This window comes from Cannabis sativa, chromosome 2 (assembly GCF_029168945.1).
Source record: "Cannabis sativa cultivar Pink pepper isolate KNU-18-1 chromosome 2, ASM2916894v1, whole genome shotgun sequence".
Classification (NCBI taxonomy): domain Eukaryota; kingdom Viridiplantae; phylum Streptophyta; class Magnoliopsida; order Rosales; family Cannabaceae; genus Cannabis; species Cannabis sativa.
In genome coordinates this window covers 90,622,429-90,647,376 of record NC_083602.1, presented here as the reverse complement: position 1 = coordinate 90,647,376, position 24,948 = coordinate 90,622,429, and the positions used below count along the sequence as shown (strand labels likewise).

Below are 24,948 nucleotides of genomic sequence, written 5' to 3'. Positions count from 1 at the left end.
TAGATTAAAAAAAAAAAACAACTTCTCTAATTTCAACTTTACAAAAAAAAAAAAAAAAATAATCTGTAACTTAGCCCTAGCAGAGCTTGAGCTTGAGCTTTGCTCTGTTACCTTTCTTTCTCTTTCTTCTTCGCATTTTTTCTGTGTTGAGATTCGGAAATGGAGAGCAGCGAAAGCTCTCCGGAGCTTAAGAAATCTAAATCCAAGGCGGCTCCGAGAAAGTCTAAGGAAACTCCCAGCACTCTCAAGCAGAGTTAGTTTCTCTTTCTCATGTATAATTATATATTTATGTGTATGTATATGATTGTGAATTTGTGAATTGTAATTGTTGATTGATTTATTGTGATCTTGCAGAATCTCCCGCTGAGTTTTTCGCGGAGAACAAGAATATTGCTGGATTTGATAATGTAATTTTCTTTTCCTTTTTTCTTCAATAATCTCTTGTTTGTTTGTGGTTGAATTTGATTAAGTTTGATGTATTTTGAGTCAAATTTTTGGAATTGAAAAAGTGCTGATTTTCAATTTGGAGTTTTGTTCCTTTTGTTGAACTTTCAGCATTGGAAATCTATTGAATTTGATTAAATTTGGTGTAATTTTTCTGTTAAATTTTTAGAAATGAACAACTGTTGATCACCCTATGTTAGCTGTGTAATTTTAGGAGCTTGATCTTTTTTGTTGTTGAACTCTCAGCCTGGGAAATCTCTTTACACTACTGTGAGGGAGCTTGTTGAAAACTCACTTGATTCTGCTGAGTCCATTTCGGAGCTTCCTGTTGTCGAAATAACCATGTATGTGGGTTTTCTGAGACCAAATTCTGATCAATTTTCACTTGACAAGATCACTATGAATCGTAGTGAATATACATGTCTTGAACTCTAGTTTATTTCTGTTTGAATTTGGATATATTTGCTATGGGTTTGATCTTTATGTTCACCTATTGTAGTGAAGAGATTGGAAAAAGCAAGTTTAACTCTATGATTGGACTTGTTGATCGGGAGCGCATTGATGAAGCGCTCTATGATGATTATGAGACAACTAAGGCTCGAGAGGTGTGCCCATTTCTATTGTTATTATTATTTTGTTTTTGCAAGTGGTTCATGTATGCTGTATTTTCCCTCGTGCATAATGTATCTTTTGTTACTTCTTTGTGTTTGTGATTGTAGTGCTATGTAATGTTAATTTGTTGACTGTTTGAATTTTTGAATTTAAGAGAACCCCAGAGAGTCGTTAGTATGAATTTATGTCAAAGTTGAGCTTCTTTCAAATTCTTTCTCATGCATTTTTGCTTCCTGTATTGCAGAAACGATTGGCAAAGGAGGCCCGTGCTCAAGAAATGCAAGCAAAAAATATTTCGCTTGGTAAAAAGGTCAAAGAGTCACAACCTTCGAAGGGAATGAAGGGTCGAGGTGAAGCTTCATTTTATCGGGTGACATGCAAGGTGGATTCATATCTTATTTCACAGCCTTCTTTTAACATAACATCACTTATTTGTTTTCGTCACTGTAAGTGAAAACCTTATTTTTATAATTGGTTTTAAATGCAGGATAATGGAAAAGGAATGCCACATGATGACATACCAAATATGTTTGGGCGAGGTTCAGAATTAATTCATTAGTCAAGTTTCCATACTATTTTGGTCATTCTCAAACTTCTTGATCCTTGTTCTCTTCCTTAAATATCCATAATCTTATGTAAATGAACAAACCCATGCAGTTCTATCTGGGACAAAATATGGCCTCAAGCAGACACGAGGGAAATTTGGTCTTGGTGCAAAGATGGTAAGATTGGACATGATATTCCTCTGCTCTAATGGAATTCGTTTGTTGAATGTAACTTGATAAGATATGTTAACATTTTCAGGCCTTAATTTGGTCCAAGATGAGTACAGGGCTTCCTATAGAGATATCATCATCGATGAAGGGCCAAAATTACAGTACCTTCTGCAGGCTGGATATAGATATTCATCGGTATGTCAAATTTAATGGAAGAATGATATTTTTCTTTCTTTGTTTATCATGCAAAGTTGCAAACCCGATTAATATATTTGTATGTGTAACTTGTACATGTGATGTTTTTGGTTGGGGTGTCTTGGTTTAGATTTTGTTGTCCATAGTCATAATGGTGCTCTTTCCAAGTTGTCAGGAACATTCCACATGTACATGCACATGAAAAACGAGATAATAAGGAGCGATGGCATGGAGCTGAAATACAAGTTGTAATTGAGGGAAATTGGACTACTTATCGTGTATGCAATTCATGACTGGCACATATCTCTTATTTTTATTTTTACCATAATATCTTAATCTGAGAAAACTTCTTTCTTGGCATGTGCAGTCCAAGATATTGCACTACATGAGACAAATGGCTGTTATCACTCCTTATGCCCAATTCCTATTTAAATTTGTAACAGACTCAACTGAGTATGCTCTCTCTCTCTCTCTCTCTCTCACACACACACACACACTAAGAAATACATGTAATAGTTCCTAAGAAATAGATAAATATCAAGTCACACTTGTATTCTCGTTTTTTATGCAGTAAAAACGTAACTATAAGATTTTCACGAAGAACTGATGTAATGCCGCCAATTCCTCTTGAGACGAAGCACCATCCATCATCAGTTGACTTACTGCTGATCAAGCGTCTTATAACAGAAACTTCAAAGGCAAACCTTTTACAATTTCTTCAGCATGAATTTGTAAATATAGGAAAACCTTATGCTGAACGGTTAATAGGTAGGATCACTCGAGAATTTTAAGTATTTGCTGATTATGCAAGTTTTAGGCTTTTATTATAACCAGTAGTATGTGTAAACCTAGAACAGAACTCTGATGGTGTGGAAAATTGAGCATTCTACACTAAAGAAAACATTACATGTAGGCGTACTATTGAAGTTAAATTTCAAGAATTTGTTAAAATTGCTGTTATGTTATGCTAGCACTCTTTGTCTTGTACATTACTAACTTCAGAAAGTTGATTCCTAACTTGTTATTTTTTCTTAATAAAGGGGAAATGGGTCCCGACTTCAACCCCAAAACGGCTGTTAAGTCTCTAACTTCTCAACAAATCGTCCGCATTCATCAATTATTTCGCCAAGCTAAGTTTGATGATCCTAGTGGTGATGTAAGCTTTCACAGGCACTTAACGTTAATCATTGAGACAATTTTACAACGTTAGTGACATTTAGTTGTCTATCTGATGTTAATGGACTCATACTCCGAAACTGTTTTCAGTGTCTTAGTCCTGCAGGGGAGTACAATCTTCGGCTTGGAATCATAAAAGAGCTGCATCCAGACATGGTTGCAACTTATTCAGGCAGGTTGTGTTTGAATCTCGTGTTTCTTTCTCCTTGTCATGAGTTTTGGGGAACTAACTTTTGTATCTTTCTAACATAATTTCACTAATGTACTTTGGAAAAATGTTTTGTTTCTGAGTATGTTTCTCTTGCCAATAACTGTATACAGTGCTCAAGTTTTCGAAGGCCACCCATTCATTGTGGAAGCTGGGGTCAGCATGGGCGGAAAAGATGTGAAGCAAGTAGGCTTTTAACTCTCAAGATTTCATAGTCTTTGTTCTGTAACTGCTATTCAACTAATGAAGCTTGAATGTTTGTTTGTTTGTAGGGTGTGAATATTTTCAGATTTGCAAACCGGATACCACTTCTTTTCGAACAGGGTGCTGATGTTGTAACCAGAACTGCCCTTAAGAGAATTAAGTAAGAAAGTGGGAAAGGGTTAGAAAATGTCTAGTGATGAACACGAAATTAGAGTTAAATCAGCCTAACGTATTCTGAAAATAACTTTTCAGCTGGAGTAGTTACAAGATCAACCAGGCACAAGATAAAATCGGTGTTTTTGTGAGCATTGTTAGCACCAAAATTCCCTTTAAAGGGACTGGAAAGGAGTATATTGGAGATGATATAACCGAAATAGCTACAGCTGTGAAGGTATAAACTACCCACTTAAATTTCGGGATATCCATTACCCACATTAGTAAATTAAGAAATTTCTTATTTTCTTTGTCTTTCAGGCTGCTATTCAGCAGTGTTGTATTCAGCTTAAATCGAAGATAGTAAAGAAAATACAAGCGCGAGAGCAGCAGGAAAGAAAACGGAATTTGAGCAAGTAAAGTTCAACCAACACATCTCTCAAATGTGTACCGAGTTGTTCAAATACCGATCTCTGACAATCTCGTTATCAATTGACAGGTACATTGTGGATGCCACCAGTGCTGTATACGAGGTTTTGAAAGAAATGGCGCATTCACACGCATCAAAGAAGAAAAAGGTGGCTGATGACGACGAAGACTCTGAATTACTCGATAAAGTTTCAGATCGTATTATTACTAAAGAAACTCTCAGGGAAAAACTTGCTCAACATGTTGAAAAGGTAAGCTCATTTTTCGAACGAGGGTGTTCGGTTGTATTCTCGCTTTTAAAATTGATAAAATGGCAAATCTAAATGAGTTTATGGTCATTGAAGGTGGATTATGAGATGGCAATGGAGTATGCAACACAGAGTGGAGTGAGTGAAGAACCAAGAGAATCTATATATTTACAGTCACTTGAAGAAGAAGCTGATGATAAAAATTTCATCAATTTACACAACCCCATATTTGTTTTCAGATTGTATAATTAAATTAGTCATTGCATTTATTTTTATTTTTATTTTATATTTCAAATAGGGAAAAAGAAAATTTAAAGTAGGATTTATTGTGTATCCTTTTAAATAAAGAAGGTGGTCATGTAGTATTTTTCATTTGTTTTTATCACTTTTATTGTACTAATAAAAAAAAGTGTCTTTGTTTTTTATTTCCTCTGATTTTATTCTACCAATTTCACAAAACTTGGAAGATATGATTAGTGTATTATAATTTAGTACAATGCTTTTTTGTTAATATGGATTTTGGCTCAATTAGATTAAGTATGGTGAGTTTTTGAAAATTGTAAAATGTCACCTATAGACTATAGTCATTTATCATTAAATTTGTGGTTAAGTAAAAAACAAAAGTGAAACTATTGGAAAATTCTATGTTAATGATGCATTCCCTTCTTTAATCTTAATTTTTTATATATATTAACAATGTATAACTTAAGGTTGTTGCTCATGTGTTTTTTTATACACTTTTATTCTGAATTTTTTAATACTTTGTTAAATGTTTTAAATAATTATAATAAAAAAAGTAATATAATATACATCATCATATATTAAAAATGAGATTACAAACTAATCAAATACAAAAAAATAGGAAAAGAGTGCACCCCTTTTGGGGTCCCTAAATTTTTTTAAATCTTGTAATTTTAATGCTTACATAATAAGTTCCATTTTCCACTTTATTATTTGTTCCCATTTGTTTTATCATTGAAAAGAAATTTATTGGAATACAATACAAGTAACTCAACTCATTGCCAATAAATATATATTATCTATATAAAATTAATCCTAATTTCACATGTAATAACATGTGCTTACACTATAAAACTTTCAATACAAATTTAATTTATACCTTTTATATTGCTTAAACTTAAAGTATAACTTTGTTAGTATAATCTCAAATCTAATTTAATTTATAATTTGTTTTGGAAATTTTTTAGTAGACTGTTATAGGATTGTTTTAGTAGATTTTTTTTATCTATTTTGTCATTTAATAAAAAAATTCAATTTAATTGTTTTATAATCACGGATATTGTAATTATTTTAGAGTACTTATAAATTTTTAAAAAATTCTTAATAGTATATAATACTAAAAATAAGATTTGGCAGTTACTTACCATTCGTATAAGATTGAACACAAGTACAACACAATATGTAAATCTTATTTTCAACATTATAAACTATTCAGATAATTTTAATTTATAATTGATTCTAAATAACTATAACATACACAATCATAAAAAATTATAATAAATATTTTCCGAGGAGCTGAAACAAATAGGTTAAATTTATAAAACTAACAATGTAAAATACTAATTTTTTTAAAATAATCTCATTTAATTTATTTTATACGATCATAATGGTCACATAGTATAAATATATAGTCGTTTTGCGACTATAATAGTCTTTTATGATTACATAGTATAATTCATAGTCGTTTTTACGACTATACAATATTATTTTGCTAATTTACTAATAAAATTTTTTGTGTAAAGTTATTTGTTATTTTTATAAAGATTATTTTTACAAATCACTAAAATTTTTTAGATTTTAAAATTAATAAAAGGGATTCACCAATCACCATCCTAATATTCCTAGGCATCTTCTTAGTGCTTCATCTGTTAGGGACTCTGGTTTTTCAGTTCAATTTCATCAGAGCAGAATTTGAATATGGCAAATCCAGTGGCACCCCAGATCGCCATTCTTGGAGCTGGTATCTTTGTTAAAACCCAGTACATTCCCAGGCTCAGTGAGATCTCCAACCTAGTCTCCCTCAAAGCTATTTGGAGTAGAACTGAGGTTATTACTATTTCTCTTTCTTCTTCTTCTTTTTCAAGAACCCTTTTTTATTTTTATTTTCTTTAATTTTACTGTGTTTTTGGTTTAGGAATCAGCTAGAGGTGCGGTTGAGATTGCCCAGAAATTTTTTCCTGGAGTAGTGTGTAAATGGGGAGATAAGGGTCTTGATGAGATTTCTCAAGATAGTTCAATACTTGGTGTTGCTGTGGTTTTAGCTGGCCAAGCTCAGGTATTATCAATCGTATACAATTCATTATAATAAAAAAAAACATCTTCTTGTTGATATTTATGTGTAAATTTAGATGCTTGAAGTTGAAAGATTTACTTTTTTTGTGTGTGGTTTTTGTTGTTTTTGTTCATACAATTGGATTGAGTGGAATTTGGTGAGTGTAAAATGTTAGTATATTTATGTCTAAAATTAGAGTAAGTTCAATTGTTAAAAATTAAGGTGGCAATAGTTAATGTTACATGAAAGTGGTATAGGAGTTTATTGTTAGTATTGTCTAGTTTAGTATAAATATGTAGTGTCATTTTACAAATAGATTTTTAATGAAATGAATGAGAATTAGAAGTATTCCTATTGGAGTTTGGCACTAACTCGAACAATATGTCCCAGTACTTGTATTTGAGTTTGGCACTAACTCTCAATGAATGTACTTATGATAAGTAACGGGTCCTCTTCGAGACAAAACAAATCTCCCAAACGAACCAAAGTTCTTTTTTCTCATTTCATATCCATTAATCACTACACAATTACATATTTATACTAAGATAGACACTACTAACAATTTACTATTAATTCTCCAATACCACTTTCATGTAACACTTAAGGTGTTCAACACCATACCGGCGTATCACCTCATTATTGGTAAGCGGTTAACCATATATTATTATTTATTAAATCAAAATGTGACAGTCAGTAGTCCCGTGATCCGTAAGGGGAAATACCGGGTAAGCTGTGCAATCCCACATCGCCTGGGGAAGGTCAAGTGGGATGATTCTGAGACTGTGTAGGTATGGGACTACACAGTTGAAGAGGGCTTAAAATGATTGATTGGTACTACCTATATCAACAAGGTGCATCTTGTTTTTCGGTAGCTCATCACGAAAGAACTCCATAGTTAAGCGTGCTTGACCTGGAGCAATTTTAGGATGGGTGACCTCCTGGGAAGTTTTCCCAGGAAGCGTGCGAGTGAGGACAAAGCTCGCTGGAAACACTCGTGTTGGTCTGTAGGGCCAGTCATCAATCCAGGAAGCAGCTAGAGTGGCGTACTCGTGTATAAGAGCCATTCATTTACGTGGGTGTAAGGATCCAATGGAGGCTTGAAGCGACGACGTTACAAATGGTATCAGAGCCTTGACTCCAGCCGGAAGTGTGGTCGACGAGGACGTCGGACCCCGTAAGGGGGGGTGATTGTGACAGTTAGTAGTCCCGTGATCCGTAAGGGGAAATACCGGGTAAGCTGTGCAATCCCACATCGCCTGGGGAAGGTCAAGTGGGATGATTCTGAGACTGTGTAGGTATGGGACTACACAGTTGAAGAGGGCTTAAAAGGATTGATTGGTACTACCTATATCAACAAGGTGCATCTTGTTTTTCGGTAGCCCATCACGAAAGAACTCCATAGTTAAGCGTGCTTGACCTGGAGCAATTTTAGGATGGGTGACCTCCTAGGAAGTTTTCCCAGGAAGCGTGCGAGTGAGGACAAAGCTCGCTGGAAACACTCGTGTTGGTCTGTAGGGCCAGTCATCAATCCAGGAAGCAGCTAGAGTGGCGTACTCGTGTATAAGAGCCATTCATTCTGTGGGTGTAAGGACCCAATGGAGGCTTGAAGCGGGGACGTTATACAAAATGTGTGGGATTTGATGTTGAAATGCACAAATAGCGATTTGTCACTTTTTATGGTGCTTAGCATCTTAAAGTATCCTAAGCATTTCTCGGGTGGTAATGATCAAGACTCTTAGGTAAACTATAGCATTTTCTCTTCTGTAATGAAGAGAGTTTTTTGAGGCAAAAATGAATATGCAGTGAGTTTCCCTACTTTGGTTTAGATTGATCACTGCTTGCTTATGCAGTGAGTTTCCCTACTTTTGTTTTCAAATGAATATGTAACATAAAGTTGGTCCTTTAGAGTAGTAAAATCTGAGCACACCAATTGATTTAAGCATAATCCTTTTGTTTTGATTTCAAAGGCTACATTATGTATCATTCCATGCAGGTTGATTTCTCACTAAGGATGCTCAAGGCAGGAAAGCATGTCCTTCAGGGTAATAATATCAAAGAAGTTTATTCTTGATGTTGTCATTTTTTTTCATTAGTCTTCTCAGGCAATTTACTAAAATTTTCCTTTTGGATTCTGTTACATGGTTAACTTGGTGGTTCTGAAGAGAAACCGGCTGCAGCTTGTAAGTAGTGTGTAAGCTTAAGTAGTATGCATTGTCTTCAATGATTATTAGTCTTAACTCAAAGTTGCTAACAATTTGGATTTAAATACAGCTACAAGTCAGCTTGAAGCTGCTATTGCAGGCTATAACTCGGTTTGTGCCAATATCCCGAGTAAACCCATTTGGGCTGTGGCGGAAAACTATAGATTCGAACCTGCTTTTGTTGAGGTATGTATTATTCCTGCTGAAGTGACATACCCTCTCATTTTTCTAGCCTGAAAGACACTCATTTTTGCTTACACAGTGTAAGAAGTTAGTAGCTGATATTGGAGATATGATGAATGTCCAAGTGATTATTGAAGGATCTATGAACAGTTCGAATCCTTACTTCTCAAGCTCTTGGAGGCGCGATTTTACTGTAAGTGTTCATACATAATCTTGTTCTCTTGCAATCATGAGTCCCATTAGATATTTAGTTTGTTTTTCAATGCCTACTTTTCCCACTTCAGTTGTACTATTTCTATTAAAAATTCAATTTCTTTAAAGTGTGAATTACTTCAATTCCTCATGAAAGTGTAAGGGGGTTATTGGTACATAATCCTTGATTTCACTGTTTCTTAAGCTAACCAGTTCATATATTTTTCTATGACAGGGTGGCTTTATTCTAGACATGGGGGTGCATTATATCGCCGGGTTGAGGATGGTAATGTTACGTTTAAAAGTTCATTATTAGTAAAGGGATATTTGCGGCATAACTACCCAAAATTTACATTTGTAACCGGCAAGTACCTAATGATTTTTTTTAGCAGCAAAACTACTCAAATTTCTAAAACTGTAATGTTGTCACTTTGAACCGTTAGCTAGTGTCTAGGATGACACGTGTCACTATCTAAATTGTAGTAATTTTGAGTAGTTTTACCGCTAAAAACAATCATTGGATACCTACCTCTTACAAATATAAAACTTTGAGTAGTTATGCTGCAAATATACCATTAGTAAACCATGTCTTGGCCATTGTATGAATTTTTTTCCCTATTCATTGAAACAGCTTGTTGGATCCGAGGTAGTCTCAGTCTCAGCTTTAACATCTTATGTAGACAAGACTTTGCCTCCACCAGATAACATAACCTCTCTTTTGTAAGTTATAGCTGTGCAAATTCAAAGATTTGTTTTTTATTTTCTCCCTCTTTTGGTATGAAACAACTTAAGCTAAAGGTGAATATTTCAATTTCTTTGACTTAGCCAATTGGCGAACGGGTGTTCTGGAGTTTTTGTAATGATCGTCTCCTCTAGCTCGCCCAAGGTATATGTCGTTACGTTTACTATAACATTCTTTTAGTTTGAAAGTTGTATGTAATTAATTTTATTTATAGATTTACGATTAATTATGGTTTGCTCTGAATAATCCCCCTTGCTGATTATTGCTCTTATGTAATCATAAAAGGCTAATTTTTTTTCTTTTGGGGAAATTTTAGACCAAGCTTCTGATAAATTTTGATTTTCGACTAGAACAGCACTAACTCGTCAATAGATTTCTTGTTGAAAGTAACCTTGATCCCATTGATAATGAGTGAGCCCAAATAATTCAATTAGAGTAATTCGATATCTATTATTATTATGATATTCAGTTTTCTAAATTCCGATTGAATACCAGAAATGTATTCAGGATTTGATCTATTCAATGAAATAATAAGATAAAGACATAACAAAACGTTTCTTTTGAGTATGAATACAATTTTCTCTGTAGTAATTTTTATTTTTATTTTTTTTGTAGATTATCTGGAGAGTTGTTGGCTTGAAAGGGACATTACAAGTCGAGCGCGGAAAGCATGACGGTCAACATGGCTACCTGGTAACTCGAAAACCTAACAAAGCTTATGAATGAGCTTTGGATTAAAATATGTTCAAGAATGGGAGTTGCCATTTGGGCTTAGCAGCAAAAAGTTTAGTTCTTTTTATCAAAAATTGTATAAAGTTTACATCTTTTGATATTTTCGATGTTGTTTCAGGTTACACTTTATAGTACCGATGGACAAAGCAAAAGCACATTCTACAAATTCAGTGGAGTGACTGATGAATTCAAAAGTTTCATATATGACATATCCCAAGCCAGCATAAAGGTAATTAATTCAAAAATTGTATAAAGTTTTCATCTTTGATTAAAAATTGTTGTGAATGGATCACACCTCCAACAAGAACAAGAAAATCAACTAAACAAGAATTCAATGACCAAATCAATAATCAAAAATAGCAAAGAAAGAATAACACCAGAAAGTGTGTAGACTAATCCATGAAACAATGTGTTTCGTGATCAAAACTATTGGAGCAAAGAATGAACTTTATTGATGAACATGAAGTAATGAAGTCAAAACTATTGGCAATACTTGTTTTCCTATGGCATGAAGTCATGGGTTCGAACTTGGGTGGCTCTCTCTGGCAAGAAGTATTTAAAAAATTAATGTAGTGTGAGCAATTTAATTAATATGTTTTAAAATCTAAATATATAAAATAGTTCAGTACTACAGCTTGAATTGTAATTATAACCTTTACTATACTTTTAAAAATAAGATTATTTTATAAATACACAAAAATAATAAAAAAATTACAAAAATACGATTTTACGGAATTTTAAATATTTTTACTATTTTTTTTTATTTTATTTACAGAAAATACGGTCTTTTTTATGTTATATTTTTGTTAATTTGTTATTAATTTTTCGTTATCTGTGTATTATCTTTTATTGTTGTTTTGATGTTATTTAAATGTTATTTTCATGTTATCTTTATATAGTTTTCTTGTTGTTTCTATAAAAAACTATAAAAATATAAAAAAAAATTCTTCAAACATAAAAAATTCGTAAAAAATAGCGTTTAATGTAATTATCTTTAAATAAATACCATCATAGTCCTAAATGATTTTTTTTTTTAAAAGGGTCCTTAAATGATTTTTTTTTTTTTTTTGTGAAAGAACTCTTAAATGATGTTTAAGACACACTAAAATATATTTTTAGCAATATTAAAAACAAAATTGTTCTTAATTAGGCTTAATTTATGATCGTGATGATGTTCAGATCCAACGGTTTTCCACACACTCCATTATTCAAGGGTTGAGATTTGATCCATATTTTGGCGGCAAAAGCAAAATTTGGAGAAAATAATAAAGCATTAAATCTCAGCCGTTGGATTCCATACCCTTTTCTCTCCATCGTTAGATTAAAAAAAAAAAACAACTTCTCTAATTTCAACTTTACAAAAAAAAAAAAAAAAAAAAAAAAAATCTGTAACTTAGCCCTAGCAGAGCTTGAGCTTGAGCTTTGCTCTGTTACCTTTCTTTCTCTTTCTTCTTCGCATTTTTTCTGTGTTGAGATTCGGAAATGGAGAGCAGCGAAAGCTCTCCGGAGCTTAAGAAATCTAAATCCAAGGCGGCTGCGAGAAAGTCTAAGGAAACTCCCAGCACTCTCAAGCAGAGTTAGTTTCTCTTTCTCATGTATAATTATATATTTATGTGTATGTATATGATTGTGAATTTGTGAATTGTAATTGTTGATTGATTCATTGTGATCTCGCAGAATCTCCCGCTGAGTTTTTCGCGGAGAACAAGAATATTGCTGGATTTGATAATGTAATTTTCTTTTCCTTTTTTCTTCAATAATTGGTTGAATTTGATAAAGTTTGATGTATTTTGAGTCAAATTTTTGGAATTGAAAAAGTGCTGATTTTCAATTTGGAGTTTGTTCCTTTTGTTAGAACTTTCAGCATTGGAAATCTATTGAATTTGATTAAATTTGGTGTATTTTCTGTTAAATTTTTAGAAATGAACTACTGTTGATTACCCTATGTTAGCTGTGTAATTTTAGGAGCTTGATTTTTTTTTTTGTTGAAACTCTCAGCCAGGGAAATCTCTTTACACTACTGTGAGGGAGCTTGTTGAAAACTCACTTGATTCTGCTGAGTCCATTTCGGAGCTTCCTGTCGTCGAAATAACCATGTATGTGGATTTTCTGAGACCAAATTATGATCAATTTTCACTTGACAAGATCACTATGAATTGTAGTGAATATACATGTCTTGAATTCTAGTTTATTTCTGTTTGAATTTGGATATATTGCTATGGGTTTGATCTTTATGTTCACCTATTGTAGTGAAGAGATTGGAAAAAGCAAGTTTAACTCTATGATTGGACTTGTTGATCGGGAGCGCATTGATGAGGCGCTCTATGATGATTATGAGACAACTAAGGCTCGAGAGGTGTGCCCATTTCTATTGTTATTATTATTTTGTTTTTGCAAGTGGTTCATTTATGCTGTATTTTCCCTCATGGATAATGTATCTTTTGTTACTTCTTTGTGTTTGTGATTGTAGTGCTATGTAATGGTAATTTGTTGACTGTTTGAATTTTTGAATTTAAGAGAACCCCAGAAACTCCTTACTATGAATTTATGTCAAAGTTGAGCTTCTTTCAAATTCTTTCTCATGCATTTTTGCTTCCTGTATTGCAGAAACGATTGGCAAAGGAGGCCCGTGCTCAAGAAATGCAAGCAAAAAATATTTCTCTTGGTAAAAAGGTCAAAGAGTCACAACCTTCGAAGGGAATGAAGGGTCGAGGTGAAGCTTCATTTTATCGGGTGACATGCAAGGTGGATTCATATCTTATTTCACAGCCTTCTTTTAACATAACATCACTTATTTGTTTTCGTCACTGTAAGTGAAAACCTTATTTTTATAATTGGTTTTAAATGCAGGATAATGGAAAAGGAATGCCACATGATGACATACCAAATATGTTTGGGCGAGGTTCAGAATTAATTTATAAGTCAAGTTTCCATACTATTTTGGTCATTCTCAAACTTCTTGATCCTTGTTCTCTTCCTTAAATATCCATAATCTTATGTAAATGAACAAACCCATGCAGTTCTATCTGGGACAAAATATGGCCTCAAGCAGACACGAGGGAAATTTGGTCTTGGTGCAAAGATGGTAAGATTGGACTTCATATTCCTCTGCTCTAATGGAATTCGTTTGTTGAATGTATCTTGATAAGATATGTTTACATTTTTCAGGCTTTAATTTGGTCCAAGATGAGTACAGGGCTTCCTATAGAGATATCATCATCGATGAAGGGCCAAAATTACAGTACGTTTTGCAGGCTGGATATAGATATTCATCGGTATGTCAAATTTAATGGAAGAATGATATTTTTCTTTCTTTGTTTATCATGCAAAGTTGCAAACCCGATTAATATATTTGTATGTGTAACTTGTACATGTGATGTTTTTGGTTGGGGTGTCTTGGTTTAGATTTTGTTGTCCATAGTCATAATGGTGCTCTTTCCAAGTTGTCAGGAACATTCCACATGTACATGCACATGAAAAACGAGATAATAAGGAGCGATGGCATGGAGCTGAAATACAAGTTGTAATTGAGGGAAATTGGACTACTTATCGTGTATGCAATTCATGACTGGCACATCTCTCTTATTTTTATTTCCACCATAATATCTTAATCTGAGAAAACTTCTTTCTTGGCATGTGCAGTCCAAGATATTGCACTACATGAGACAAATGGCTGTTATCACTCCTTATGCCCAATTCCTATTTAAATTTGTAACAGACTCAACTGAGTATGCTCTCTCTCTCCCTCGCACACACACTAAGAAATACATGTAATAGTTCCTAAGAAATAGATAAATATCAAGTCACACTTGTATTCTCGTTTTTTATGCAGTAAAAACGTAACTATAAGATTTTCACGAAGAACTGATGTAATGCCACCAATTCCTCTTGAGACGAAGCACCATCCATCATCAGTTGACTTACTGCTGATCAAGCGTCTTATAACAGAAACTTCAAAGGCAAACCTTTTACAATTTCTTCAGCATGAATTTGTAAATATAGGAAAACCTTATGCTGAACGGTTAATAGGTAGGATCACTCGAGAATTTTAAGTATTTGCTGATTATGCAAGTTTTAGGCTTTTATTATAACCAGTAGTATGTGTAAACCTATAACAGAACTCTGATGGTGTGGAAAATTGAGCATTCTACACTAAAGAAAACATTACATGTAGGCGTACTATTGAAGTTAAATTTCAAGAATTTGTTAAAATTGCTGTTATGTTATGCTAGCACTCTTTCTCTTGTACATTACTAACTTCAGAAAGTTGATTCCTAACTTGTTATTTTTTCTTAATAAAGGGGAAATGGGTCCCGACTTCAACCCCAAAACGGCTGTTAAGTCTCTAACTTCTCAACAAATCGTCCGCATTCATCAATTATTTCGCCAAGCTAAGTTTGATGATCCTAGTGGTGATGTAAGCTTTCACAGGCACTTTACGTTAATCGTTGAGACAATTTTACAACGTCAGTGACATTTAGTTGTCTATCTGATGTTAATGGACTCATACTCCAAAACTGTTTTCAGTGTCTTAGTCCTGCAGGGGAGTACAATCTTCGGCTTGGAATCATAAAAGAGCTGCATCCAGACATGGTTGCAACTTATTCAGGCAGGTTGTGTTTGAATCTCGTGTTTCTTTCTCCTTGTCATGAGTTTTGGGGAACTAACTTTTGTATCTTTCTAACATAATTTCACTAATGTACTTTGGAAAAATATTTTGTTTCTGAGTATGTTTCTCTTGACAACAACTGTATACAGTGCTCAAGTTTTCGAAGGCCACCCATTCATTGTGGAAGCTGGAGTCAGCATGGGCGGAAAAGATGTGAAGCAAGTAGGCTTTTAACTCTCAAGATTTCACAGTCTTTGTTCTGTAACTGCTATCAACTAATGAAGCTTGAATGTTTGTTTGTAGGGTGTGAATATTTTCAGATTTGCAAACCGGATACCACTTCTTTTCGAGCAGGGTGCTGATGTTGTAACCAGAACTGCCCTTAAGAGAATCAAGTAAGAAAGTGGGAAAGGGTTAGAAAATGTCTAGTGATGAACACGAAATTAGAGTTAAATCAGCCTAACGTATTCTGAAAATAACTTTTCAGCTGGAGTAGTTACAAGATCAACCAGGCACAAGATAAAATCGGTGTTTTTGTGAGCGTTGTTAGCACCAAAATTCCCTTTAAAGGGACTGGAAAGGAGTATATTGGAGATGATATAACCGAAATAGCTACAGCTGTGAAGGTATGAATTGCCCACTTAAATTTCGAGATTTCCATTACGAACATGTACTAAATTACAAAGCTATTTTTTCTTTTGTCTCTCAGGCTGCTATTCAGCAGTGTTGTATCCAGCTTAAATCGAAGATAGTAAAGAAAATACAGGCACGCGAGCAGCAGGAAAGAAAACGGAATTTGAGCAAGTAAAGTTCAACCAACACATCTCTCAAATGTGTACCGAGTTGTTCAAATACCGATCTCTGACAATCTCGTTATCAATTGACAGGTACATTGTGGATGCCACCAGTGCTGTATACGAGGTTTTGAAAGAAATGGCGAATTCACACGCATCAAAGAAGAAAAAGGTGGCTGATGACGACGAAGACTCTGAATTACTCGATAAAGTTTCAGATCGTATTATTACTAAAGAAACTCTCAGGGAAAAACTTGCTCAACATGTTGAAAAGGTAAGCTCAGTTTTCGAACAAGAATGTTCGGTTGTTTTCTCGCTTTTGAAATTGATAAAATGGCAAATCTAAATGAGTTATGGTCATTGAAGGTGGATTATGAGATGGCAATGGAGTATGCAACACAGAGTGGAGTGAGTGAAGAACCAAGAGAATCTATATATTTACAGTCACTTGAAGAAGAAGCTGATGATAAAAATTTCATCAATTTACACAACCCCATATTTGTTTTCAGATTGTATAATTAAATTAGTCATTGCATTTATTTTTATTTTTATTTTATATTTCAATTAGGGAAAAAGAAAATTTAAAGTAGGATTTATTGTGTATCCTTTTAAATAAAGAAGGTGGTCATGTAGTATTTTTCATTTGTTTTTATCACTTTTCTTGTACTAATAAAAAAAAGTGTCTTTGTTTTTTATTTCCTCTGATTTTATTCTACCAATCTCACAAAACTTGGAAGATATGATTAGTGTATTATAATTTAGTATAATGCTTTTTTGTTAATATGGATTTTGGCTCAATTAGACTAAGTATGGTGAGTTTTTGAAAATTGTAAAATGTCACCTATAGACTATAGTCATTTATCATTAAATTTGTGGTTAAGTAAAAAACAAAAATGAAACTATTGGAAAATTCTATGTTAATGATCCATTCCCTTCTTTAATCTTAATTTTTTATATATATTAACAATGTATAACTAAAGGTTGTTGCTCGTGTGTTTTTTTTATACACTTATAAATTATTCTGAATTTTTTAATACTTTGTTAAATGTTTTAAATAATTATAATAAAAAAAAAGTGATATAATATACATCATCATATATTAAAAATGAGATTACAAACTAATCAAATACAAAAAATAGGAAAAGAGTGCACCCCTTTTGGGGTCCCTAAATTTTTTTAAATCTTGTAATTTTAATGCTTACATAATAAGTTCCATTTTTCACTTTATTATTTGTTCCCATTTGTTTTATCATTGAAAAGAAATTTATTGGAATACAATACAAGTAACTCAACTCATTGCCAATAAATATATATTATCTATATAAAATTAAACCTAATTTCACATGTAATAACATGTGCTTACTATAAAACTTTCAATACAAATTTAATTTATAACTTTTATTTTGCTTAAACTTAAAGTATAACTTTGTTAGTATAATCTCAAATCTAATTTAATTTATAATTTGTTTTGGAAATTTTTTAGAAGACTCTTAATGGGTTGTTTTAATAAATTTTCTATCTATTTCGTCATTTAAAAAAACTTTTTTAATTTAATTTTTTTTATAATCGCGCATATTGCACTTATTTTAGAGCAGTTATAAATTTAATTTTTTTTTTTTATAAGATTGAACACAAGTACAATACAATATGTAAATCTTATTTTCGACATTGTAAATTATTCAGAATTTTTTAATTTATAATTGATTCTAAATAACTATAACATACAAGATCATAAAAAATTATACTAAAATGTTTTCCTAGGAACTGAAACAAATAGGTTAAATTTATAAAACTAACAATGTAAAATACTAAAATTTGCAAAACAATCTCATTTAATTTATTCTATGCGATCATAATGGTCACATAGTGTAAATATATGGTCGTTTTGTGACCATAATAGTCTTTTATGATTGCACAGTATAATTCATAATCGTTTTTGCGACTATACAATATTATTTTGCTAATTTACTAATAAAAATTTTTGTGTAAAGTTATTTGTTATTTTTATAAAGATTATTTTTACAAATCACTAAAATGTTTTAGATTTTAAAATTAATATAAAATGGATTCACCAATCACCATCCTAATATTCCTAGGCATCTTCTTAGTGCTTCATCTGTTAGGGACTCTGGTTTTTCAGTTCAATTTCATCAGAGCAGAATTTGAATATGGCAAATCCAGTGGTACCCCAGATCGCCATTCTTGGAGCTGGTATCTTTGTCAAAACCCAGTACATTCCCAGGCTCAGTGAGATCTCCAACCTAGTCTCCCTCAAAGCTATTTGGAGTAGAACTGAGGTTATTACTATTTCTCTTTCTTCTTCTTTTTCAAGAACCCTTTTTTATTTTTATTTTCTTTAATTTTACTGTGTTTTTGGTTTAGGAATCAGCTAGAGGTGCGGTTGAGATTGCCCAGAAATTTTTTCCTGGAGTAGAGTGTAAATGGGGTGATAAGGGCCTTGATGAGATTTCTCAAGATAGTTCAATTCTTGGTGTTGCTGTGGTTTTAGCTGGCCAAGCTCAGGTATTATCAATCATATACAATTCATTATAATCAAAAAAATATCTTCTTGTTGATATTTCTGTGTAAATTTAGATGCTTGAAGTTGAAAGATTTACTTTTTCTGTGTGCGGTTTTTGTTCATACAATTGGATTGAGTAGAATTTGGTGAGTGTAAAATGTTAGTATGTTTATGTCTAAAATTAGAGTAAGTTCAATTGTTAAAAATTAAGAAGGTGGCAATAGTTAATGTTACATGAAAGTGGTATAGGAGTTTAATTGGAAATTGTTAGTATTGTCTAGTTTAGTATAAATATGTAGTGTCATTTTACAAATAGATTTTCAATGAAATGAATGAGAATTAGAAGTATTCCTATTGGAGTTTGGCACTAACTCGAACAATGCGTCCCAGTACTTGTATTGGAGTTTGGCACTAATTCTCAATGAATGTACTAATGATAGGTAACGGGTCCTCTTCAAGACAGAACAAATCTCCCAAACGAACCAAAGTTTTTTTTTCTCATTTCATATCCATTAATTACTACACAATTACATATTTATACTAAGATAGACACTACTAACAATTTACTATTAATTCTCCAATACCACTTTCATGTAACACTTAAGGTGTTCAATACCATACCGGCGTATCACCTCATTATTGGTAAGCGGTTAACCATATTATTTATTAAATCAAAATGTGTGGGATTTGATGTTGAAATGCACAAATAGCGATTTATCACTTTTTATGGTGCTTAGCATCTTAAAGTACCCTAAGCATTTCTCGGGTGGTAATGATCAAGACTCTTGGGTAAACTATAGCATTTTCTCTTCTGTAATGAAGATAATTTTTTGAGGCAAAAATGAATATGCAGTGAGTTTCCCTAACTTTGGTTTAGATTGATCACTGCTTGCTTATGCAGTGAGTTTCCCTACTTTTGTTTTCAAATGAATATGTAACATTAAAGTTGATCCTTCAGAGTAGTAAAATTTGAGCACACCAATTGATTTGAGCATAATCCTTTTGTTTTCATTCCATGCAGGTAGATTTCTCACTAAGGATGCTTAAGGCAGGAAAACATGTCCTTCAGGGTAATAATATCAAAGAAGTTTATTCTTGATGTTATCATTTTTTTCATTAGTCTTCTCAGGCAATTTACTAAAATTTTCCTTTTGGATTCTGTTGCATGGTTAACTTGGTGGTTCTGAAGAGAAACCAGCTGCAGCTTGTAAGTAGTGTGTAGTTTTTCGGCTTAAGTAGTATGCATTGTCTTCAATGATTATTAGTCTTAACTCAAAGTTGCTAACAATTTGGATTTAAATACAGCTACAAGTCAGCTTGAAGCTGCTATTGCAGGCTATAACTCGGTTTGTGCCAATATCTCGAGTAAACCCATTTGGGCTGTGGCGGAAAACTATAGATTCGAACCTGCTTTTGTTGAGGTATGTATTATTCCTGCTGAAGTGACATACCCTCTCATTTTTCTAGCCTGAAAGACACTCATTTTTGCTTACACAGTGTAAGAAGCTAGTAGCTGATATTGGAGATATGATGAATGTCCAAGTGATTATTGAAGGATCTATGAACAGTTCTAATCCTTACTTCTCAAGCTCTTGGAGGCGCGATTTTACTGTAAGTGTTCATACATAATCTTGTTCTCTCGCAATCATGAGTCCCATTAGATATTTAGTTTGTTGTTCAATGCCTACTTTTCCCACTTCAGTTGTACTATTTCTAATAAAGATTCAATGTCTTTGAGGTGTGAATTACTACAATTCCTCATGAAAGTGTAAGGGAGTTATTGGTACATAATCCTTGATTTCACTGTCTCTTAAGCTGACCAGTTCATATATTTTTCTATGACAGGGTGGTTTTATTCTAGACATGGGGGTGCATTATATCGCCGGGTTGAGGATGGTAATGTTACGTTTTAAAAATTCATTGTTAGTAAAGGGATATTTGCAGCATAACTACTCAAAATTTACGTTTGTAACCGTCAGGTACCCAATAATTTTTTTTAGCAGCAAAACTATCCAAAGTTTCTAAAACTGTAATTTTGTCACTTTGAACCATTAGCTAGTGTCTAGGATGACACGTCTCACTATCTAAATTCTAGTAATTTTGAGTAGTTTTACCGCTAAAAACAATCATTGGATACCTACCTCTTACAAATATAAAACTTTGAGTAGTTATGCTGCAAATATACCATTAGTAAACCATGTCTTGGCCATTGTATGAATTTTTTTCCCTATTCATTGAAACAGCTTGTTGGATCCGAGGTAGTCTCAGTCTCAGCTTTAACATCTTATGTAGACAAGACTTTGCCTCCACCAGATAACATAACCTCTCTTTTGTAAGTTATAGCTGTGCAAACTTAAAGATTTGTTTTTTATTTTCTCCCTCTTTTGGTATGAAACAACTTAAGCTAAAGGTGAATATTTCGATTTCTTTGACTTAGCCAATTGGCGAACGGGTGTTCTGGAGTTTTTGTAATGATCGTCTCCTCTAGCTCGCCCAAGGTATATGTCGTTACGTTTACTATAACATTCTTTTAGTTTGAAAGTTGTATGTAATTAACTTTATTTATAGATTTACGATTAATTATTGTTTGCTCTGAATAATCCCCCTTGCTGATTATTGCTCTTATGTAATCATTAAAGGCTAATTTTTTTCTTTTGGGGAAATTTTAGACCAAGCTTCTGATAAATTTTGATTTTCGACTAGAACAGCACTAACTCGTCAATAGATTTCTTGTTGAAAGTAACCTTGATCCCATTGATAATTAGTGAGCCCAAATAATTCAATTAGAGTAATTCGATATCTATTATTATTATGATATTCAGTTTTCTAAATTCCCATTAAATATTAGAAATGTATTCAGGATTTGATCTATTCAATGAAATAATAAGATAAAGACATAACAAAACGTTTCTGAGTATGAATACAATTGTCTATGTAGTAATTTTAATTTTTTTTTTTGTAGATTATCTGGAGAGTTGTTGGCTTGAAAGGAACATTACAAGTCGAGCGCGGAAAGCATGACGGTCAACATGGCTACCTGGTAACTCGAAAACCTAACAAAGCTTATGAATGAGCTAGATTAGAATATGTTCAAGAATGGGAGTTGCCATTTGGGCTTAGCAGCAAAAAGTTTAGTTCTTTTTATCAAAAATTGTATAAAGTTTACATCTTTTGATATTTTCGATGTTGTTTCAGGTTACACTTTATAGTACCGATGGACAAAGCAAAAGCACATTCTACAAATTCAGTGGAGTGACTGATGAATTCAAAAGTTTCATATATGACATATCCCAAGCCAGCATAAAGGTAATTAATTCAAAAATTGTATAAAGTTTTCATCTTTGATTAAAAATTGTTGTGATTGGATCACACCTCCAACAAGAACAAGAAAATCAACTAAACAAGAATTCAATGACCAAATCAATAATCAAAAATAGCAAAGAAAGAATAACACCAGAAATTGTGTAGACTAATCTATGAAACAATGTGTTTCGTGATCAAAACTATTGGAGCAAAGAATGAACTTTATTGATGAACATGAAGTAATGAAGTCAAAACTATTGGCAATACTTGTTTTCCTATGGCATGAAGTCATGGGTTCGAACTTGGGTGGCTCTCTCTGGGAAGAAGTATTTAATAAATCTGCCTTAAATGTGAACTTTTGGTGTCGGCCCATTCCCAACCCTCTACTTCAGGAAAGGCATTCACCACTAGTTGTTCGGTGCGGTTTTGGTGACACGCCCCATCATAAGTAGGGGAGACCACACGAATCTCGACGAACATTCTAGAGCGGGGTTGGAGCTCTCTTGGTAACACCCAGAGAGGAGAGCTACATTGGTAGCCCCCTCCTCTCCTATTATTCCATCAAAGAAAAAAAAAACACTAGAATACAGATTCATCTCACACGAGCGAAGTCATTTCAAGAATGAACAATCCCTTTAACAACCCTCCAAGAACACACACTCTGTTTTCAGCTCTCAATAGGTGGAAGTAGACTACTTATAGTAGCTGGTTTTAGTTGAATAACTAACAGATTTAGTTAGTTAGTTGCTGAGGTGTTAAAGTCCTTTTCTATTAGTGTCTTAATTACAACAAAATTGAACATTTTTCTGGTTAGTTTTTTGTTATACCATCTTTCACTTATATGAGATCTTTCTTCTGTCATTTGAAGGGGAATGACCACAAAACCGAGCCTCGTATGTCTTTCGAGGAAGGTGCCAGAGACGTTGCCGTTCTAGAAGCAATGCTTGAATCCGGCGCAAAGCAAGGTGCACCAGTTCAAGTAAAAAAGTTTTGAACTTGATTGATGATTAACTCTTCTTTAAAAATATGATTGAAATTCATGTTATATTGTTATCTTGATACCCATATTTTTTCCCTTTAACATCAAGATATGAAATGAAATAAAAAGAAGAGATTTGTAGAACTAGTGCTTATTTGAATAAAGTTTACTTATTTGTTGTTGTCATTATCAAAACAACTTTTTTTTAGCAAAGTATTCACTTATTTATATCACTTTATGTCTCCAAACCAGACAACAATGAAGACTACTAATTAAGGTACTAGGTTTTAAGCAAATACTAACAAAACTTTAGTCCTCATATCGATTTCGGTATTCAGAAGAGTTATTTGGTCTCATTTTTATTTTCATAATCGTATGCGTTGTAGTTATTTAGAAACACATGTAAATTTTTAGAAAAAAATAATTATGCATACAGTAAAATATTTATATTTTATTTTCGATATTGTAAATTATTTAAAAAATTTTAAAAAATTAACGGGCAGCCCTAAATACCTTCAACGTACAAATTCAAGAAAAAAAAAGATCAGACTAAAAAACTCTTTTGAATACCGAAATAAATAGAGAGTCTGCCGAAACACTTTATTAAAGTGTGTACTATAAACTTACCCCTATATTTCAATTCCCAATGTTGCCAAAATAGTGAAAATGTACAATGAAAAAAGAAAAGAAAAAACAGATTAGAGATATCAATATTTGTTGAAGAGAAGAGTAGTTAAAGTTGAGAGCTTTGTGAATATTCTTCAACTTTGAAAATCTTTTTACCAAAATAACAAGATATTGCAGAAGATGGGGCCTAATTGATCATCTTCACTTCATATGCATGTGAGCATTAAAACCATTTGATCTTAAAGGCCAAAAATCTCATTCAAGGTAGTGGAGCAGGATCTTACACATGCTGCAATCCAACTTGTATATACATACATATATATATATATATAGCATTTAAACTCTTCCAAATCAAAGCCTATCTTTTTCTGTTGTAGCACTGTACACAGATCATAGTTATGATAATGAAAATGACATCACTTTTCACAGCCAGAAATCCACTCTGCTAAGGGTAGTTTGTTTCATTTTCATTCTTTTTTTATATCAAGAAAATAACTCATTCTTAAGCTATTATGACCAATGTTGAAAAAGTAATATTTTTTTAAGAAAAAATATATATATATATTTGTAAAATGAGATTTCAGACTTTTCTAGTGAGGTTAGATAGTTTAAACAATTGAGTAAAACTATTATTTATTTTAGGGTATGAAAAGAATAGGTGTTCCTCATTTAGTTATCATATATAATATGATGCTATTAATTAGCTATACTTTCAAGCTATGAGTGAATAAAATGACATGAGAGTTAAAAGGTTTAATTATGTTTATTAAATAAATATGATTTTTGGCTTTCGAACTATTATCACTATTTCATCATGTCTCTTCAAATTTTTAATTTTGCCCTAAATCCAAACTATTATTATTACTAAATTGTGTTTCTCAAATTTTAAACAGTTTTACGAGTTGTGAAATTTTTTGTAAATATGATTAGATAGTGGTTATAGTTCAAAAGTAAAAAGTATATTTATTTATTTATTTATTTATTTTTGTGTTTGTATATGTTTAAATATAAAGCCCACCAACCTAACCAAACATCAATAGTTTTCTCATTATTTTGCTCAACGCTTGGGAAAGCAACAGTTGGCCTAAGTTTTTGTAATTTTTCTTACCAAAAACCAAACCATGAATGATATCTATAAACATAAATATAATAAAGTTATTGTTTCCCATTTTGGTCCCATATCAAAACACCCTTTTCTCTCATGCATGGGAAAAACTAAAGTACTTGCTCACAAAATAAAATAAAATGAATTCAGTCAATTCTAAAGTTAAATTTTTCTTTTTCTTTTTAACAAAAAATATATATATATAGAAAAAAAAACCTTAACCACTTAAGGCTAGCTCAAGTGGTCATAGGAGGATGCGTGTGTGTTGAAAGTATTGGGTTC

At 32.6% G+C, this 24,948-nt stretch overlaps 4 protein-coding genes across 4 annotated transcripts; all 4 read left to right on the top strand.

Annotated features, from left to right (window-relative positions):
* On the top strand, nucleotides 1–4,810 carry LOC133035173 (DNA topoisomerase 6 subunit B-like). The gene is made up of 19 exons (XM_061111011.1): nucleotides 1–253; nucleotides 355–407; nucleotides 691–788; nucleotides 944–1,049; nucleotides 1,301–1,438; nucleotides 1,544–1,595; nucleotides 1,714–1,778; nucleotides 1,861–1,967; nucleotides 2,143–2,245; nucleotides 2,335–2,420; nucleotides 2,539–2,735; nucleotides 3,008–3,123; nucleotides 3,234–3,319; nucleotides 3,465–3,537; nucleotides 3,624–3,715; nucleotides 3,808–3,946; nucleotides 4,030–4,124; nucleotides 4,208–4,388; nucleotides 4,482–4,810. Exons 1-19 carry the CDS (start codon nucleotides 160–162, stop codon nucleotides 4,635–4,637), a joined length of 2,037 nt encoding a protein of 678 aa, XP_060966994.1. The 5' UTR covers nucleotides 1–159; the 3' UTR covers nucleotides 4,638–4,810.
* A 1,392-nt stretch (nucleotides 4,811–6,202) lies between these two features.
* Nucleotides 6,203–10,999, top strand: LOC133035172 (dehydrogenase FPY6-like). The gene is made up of 11 exons (XM_061111010.1): nucleotides 6,203–6,452; nucleotides 6,541–6,681; nucleotides 8,672–8,720; nucleotides 8,841–8,858; nucleotides 8,950–9,065; nucleotides 9,142–9,255; nucleotides 9,490–9,540; nucleotides 9,886–9,974; nucleotides 10,080–10,140; nucleotides 10,612–10,689; nucleotides 10,847–10,999. Exons 1-11 carry the CDS (start codon nucleotides 6,324–6,326, stop codon nucleotides 10,979–10,981), a joined length of 981 nt encoding a protein of 326 aa, XP_060966993.1. The 5' UTR covers nucleotides 6,203–6,323; the 3' UTR covers nucleotides 10,982–10,999.
* A 940-nt stretch (nucleotides 11,000–11,939) lies between these two features.
* LOC115720715 (DNA topoisomerase 6 subunit B) lies at nucleotides 11,940–16,826 on the top strand. The gene is made up of 19 exons (XM_030649881.2): nucleotides 11,940–12,304; nucleotides 12,406–12,458; nucleotides 12,727–12,824; nucleotides 12,979–13,084; nucleotides 13,336–13,473; nucleotides 13,579–13,630; nucleotides 13,749–13,813; nucleotides 13,897–14,003; nucleotides 14,179–14,281; nucleotides 14,371–14,456; nucleotides 14,561–14,757; nucleotides 15,030–15,145; nucleotides 15,256–15,341; nucleotides 15,487–15,559; nucleotides 15,641–15,732; nucleotides 15,825–15,963; nucleotides 16,047–16,141; nucleotides 16,225–16,405; nucleotides 16,498–16,826. Exons 1-19 carry the CDS (start codon nucleotides 12,211–12,213, stop codon nucleotides 16,651–16,653), a joined length of 2,037 nt encoding a protein of 678 aa, XP_030505741.2. The 5' UTR covers nucleotides 11,940–12,210; the 3' UTR covers nucleotides 16,654–16,826.
* A 1,391-nt stretch (nucleotides 16,827–18,217) lies between these two features.
* LOC115721326 (dehydrogenase FPY6) lies at nucleotides 18,218–23,120 on the top strand. Its single transcript, XM_030650596.2, has 12 exons — nucleotides 18,218–18,428; nucleotides 18,514–18,654; nucleotides 19,674–19,722; nucleotides 19,842–19,859; nucleotides 19,958–20,073; nucleotides 20,150–20,263; nucleotides 20,498–20,548; nucleotides 20,896–20,984; nucleotides 21,090–21,150; nucleotides 21,615–21,692; nucleotides 21,848–21,958; nucleotides 22,824–23,120. The coding sequence occupies exons 1-12, from the start codon at nucleotides 18,300–18,302 to the stop codon at nucleotides 22,947–22,949; spliced, it is 1,083 nt and encodes a 360-aa protein (XP_030506456.2). The 5' UTR covers nucleotides 18,218–18,299; the 3' UTR covers nucleotides 22,950–23,120.
* Nucleotides 23,121–24,948: the final 1,828 nt, after the last annotated feature.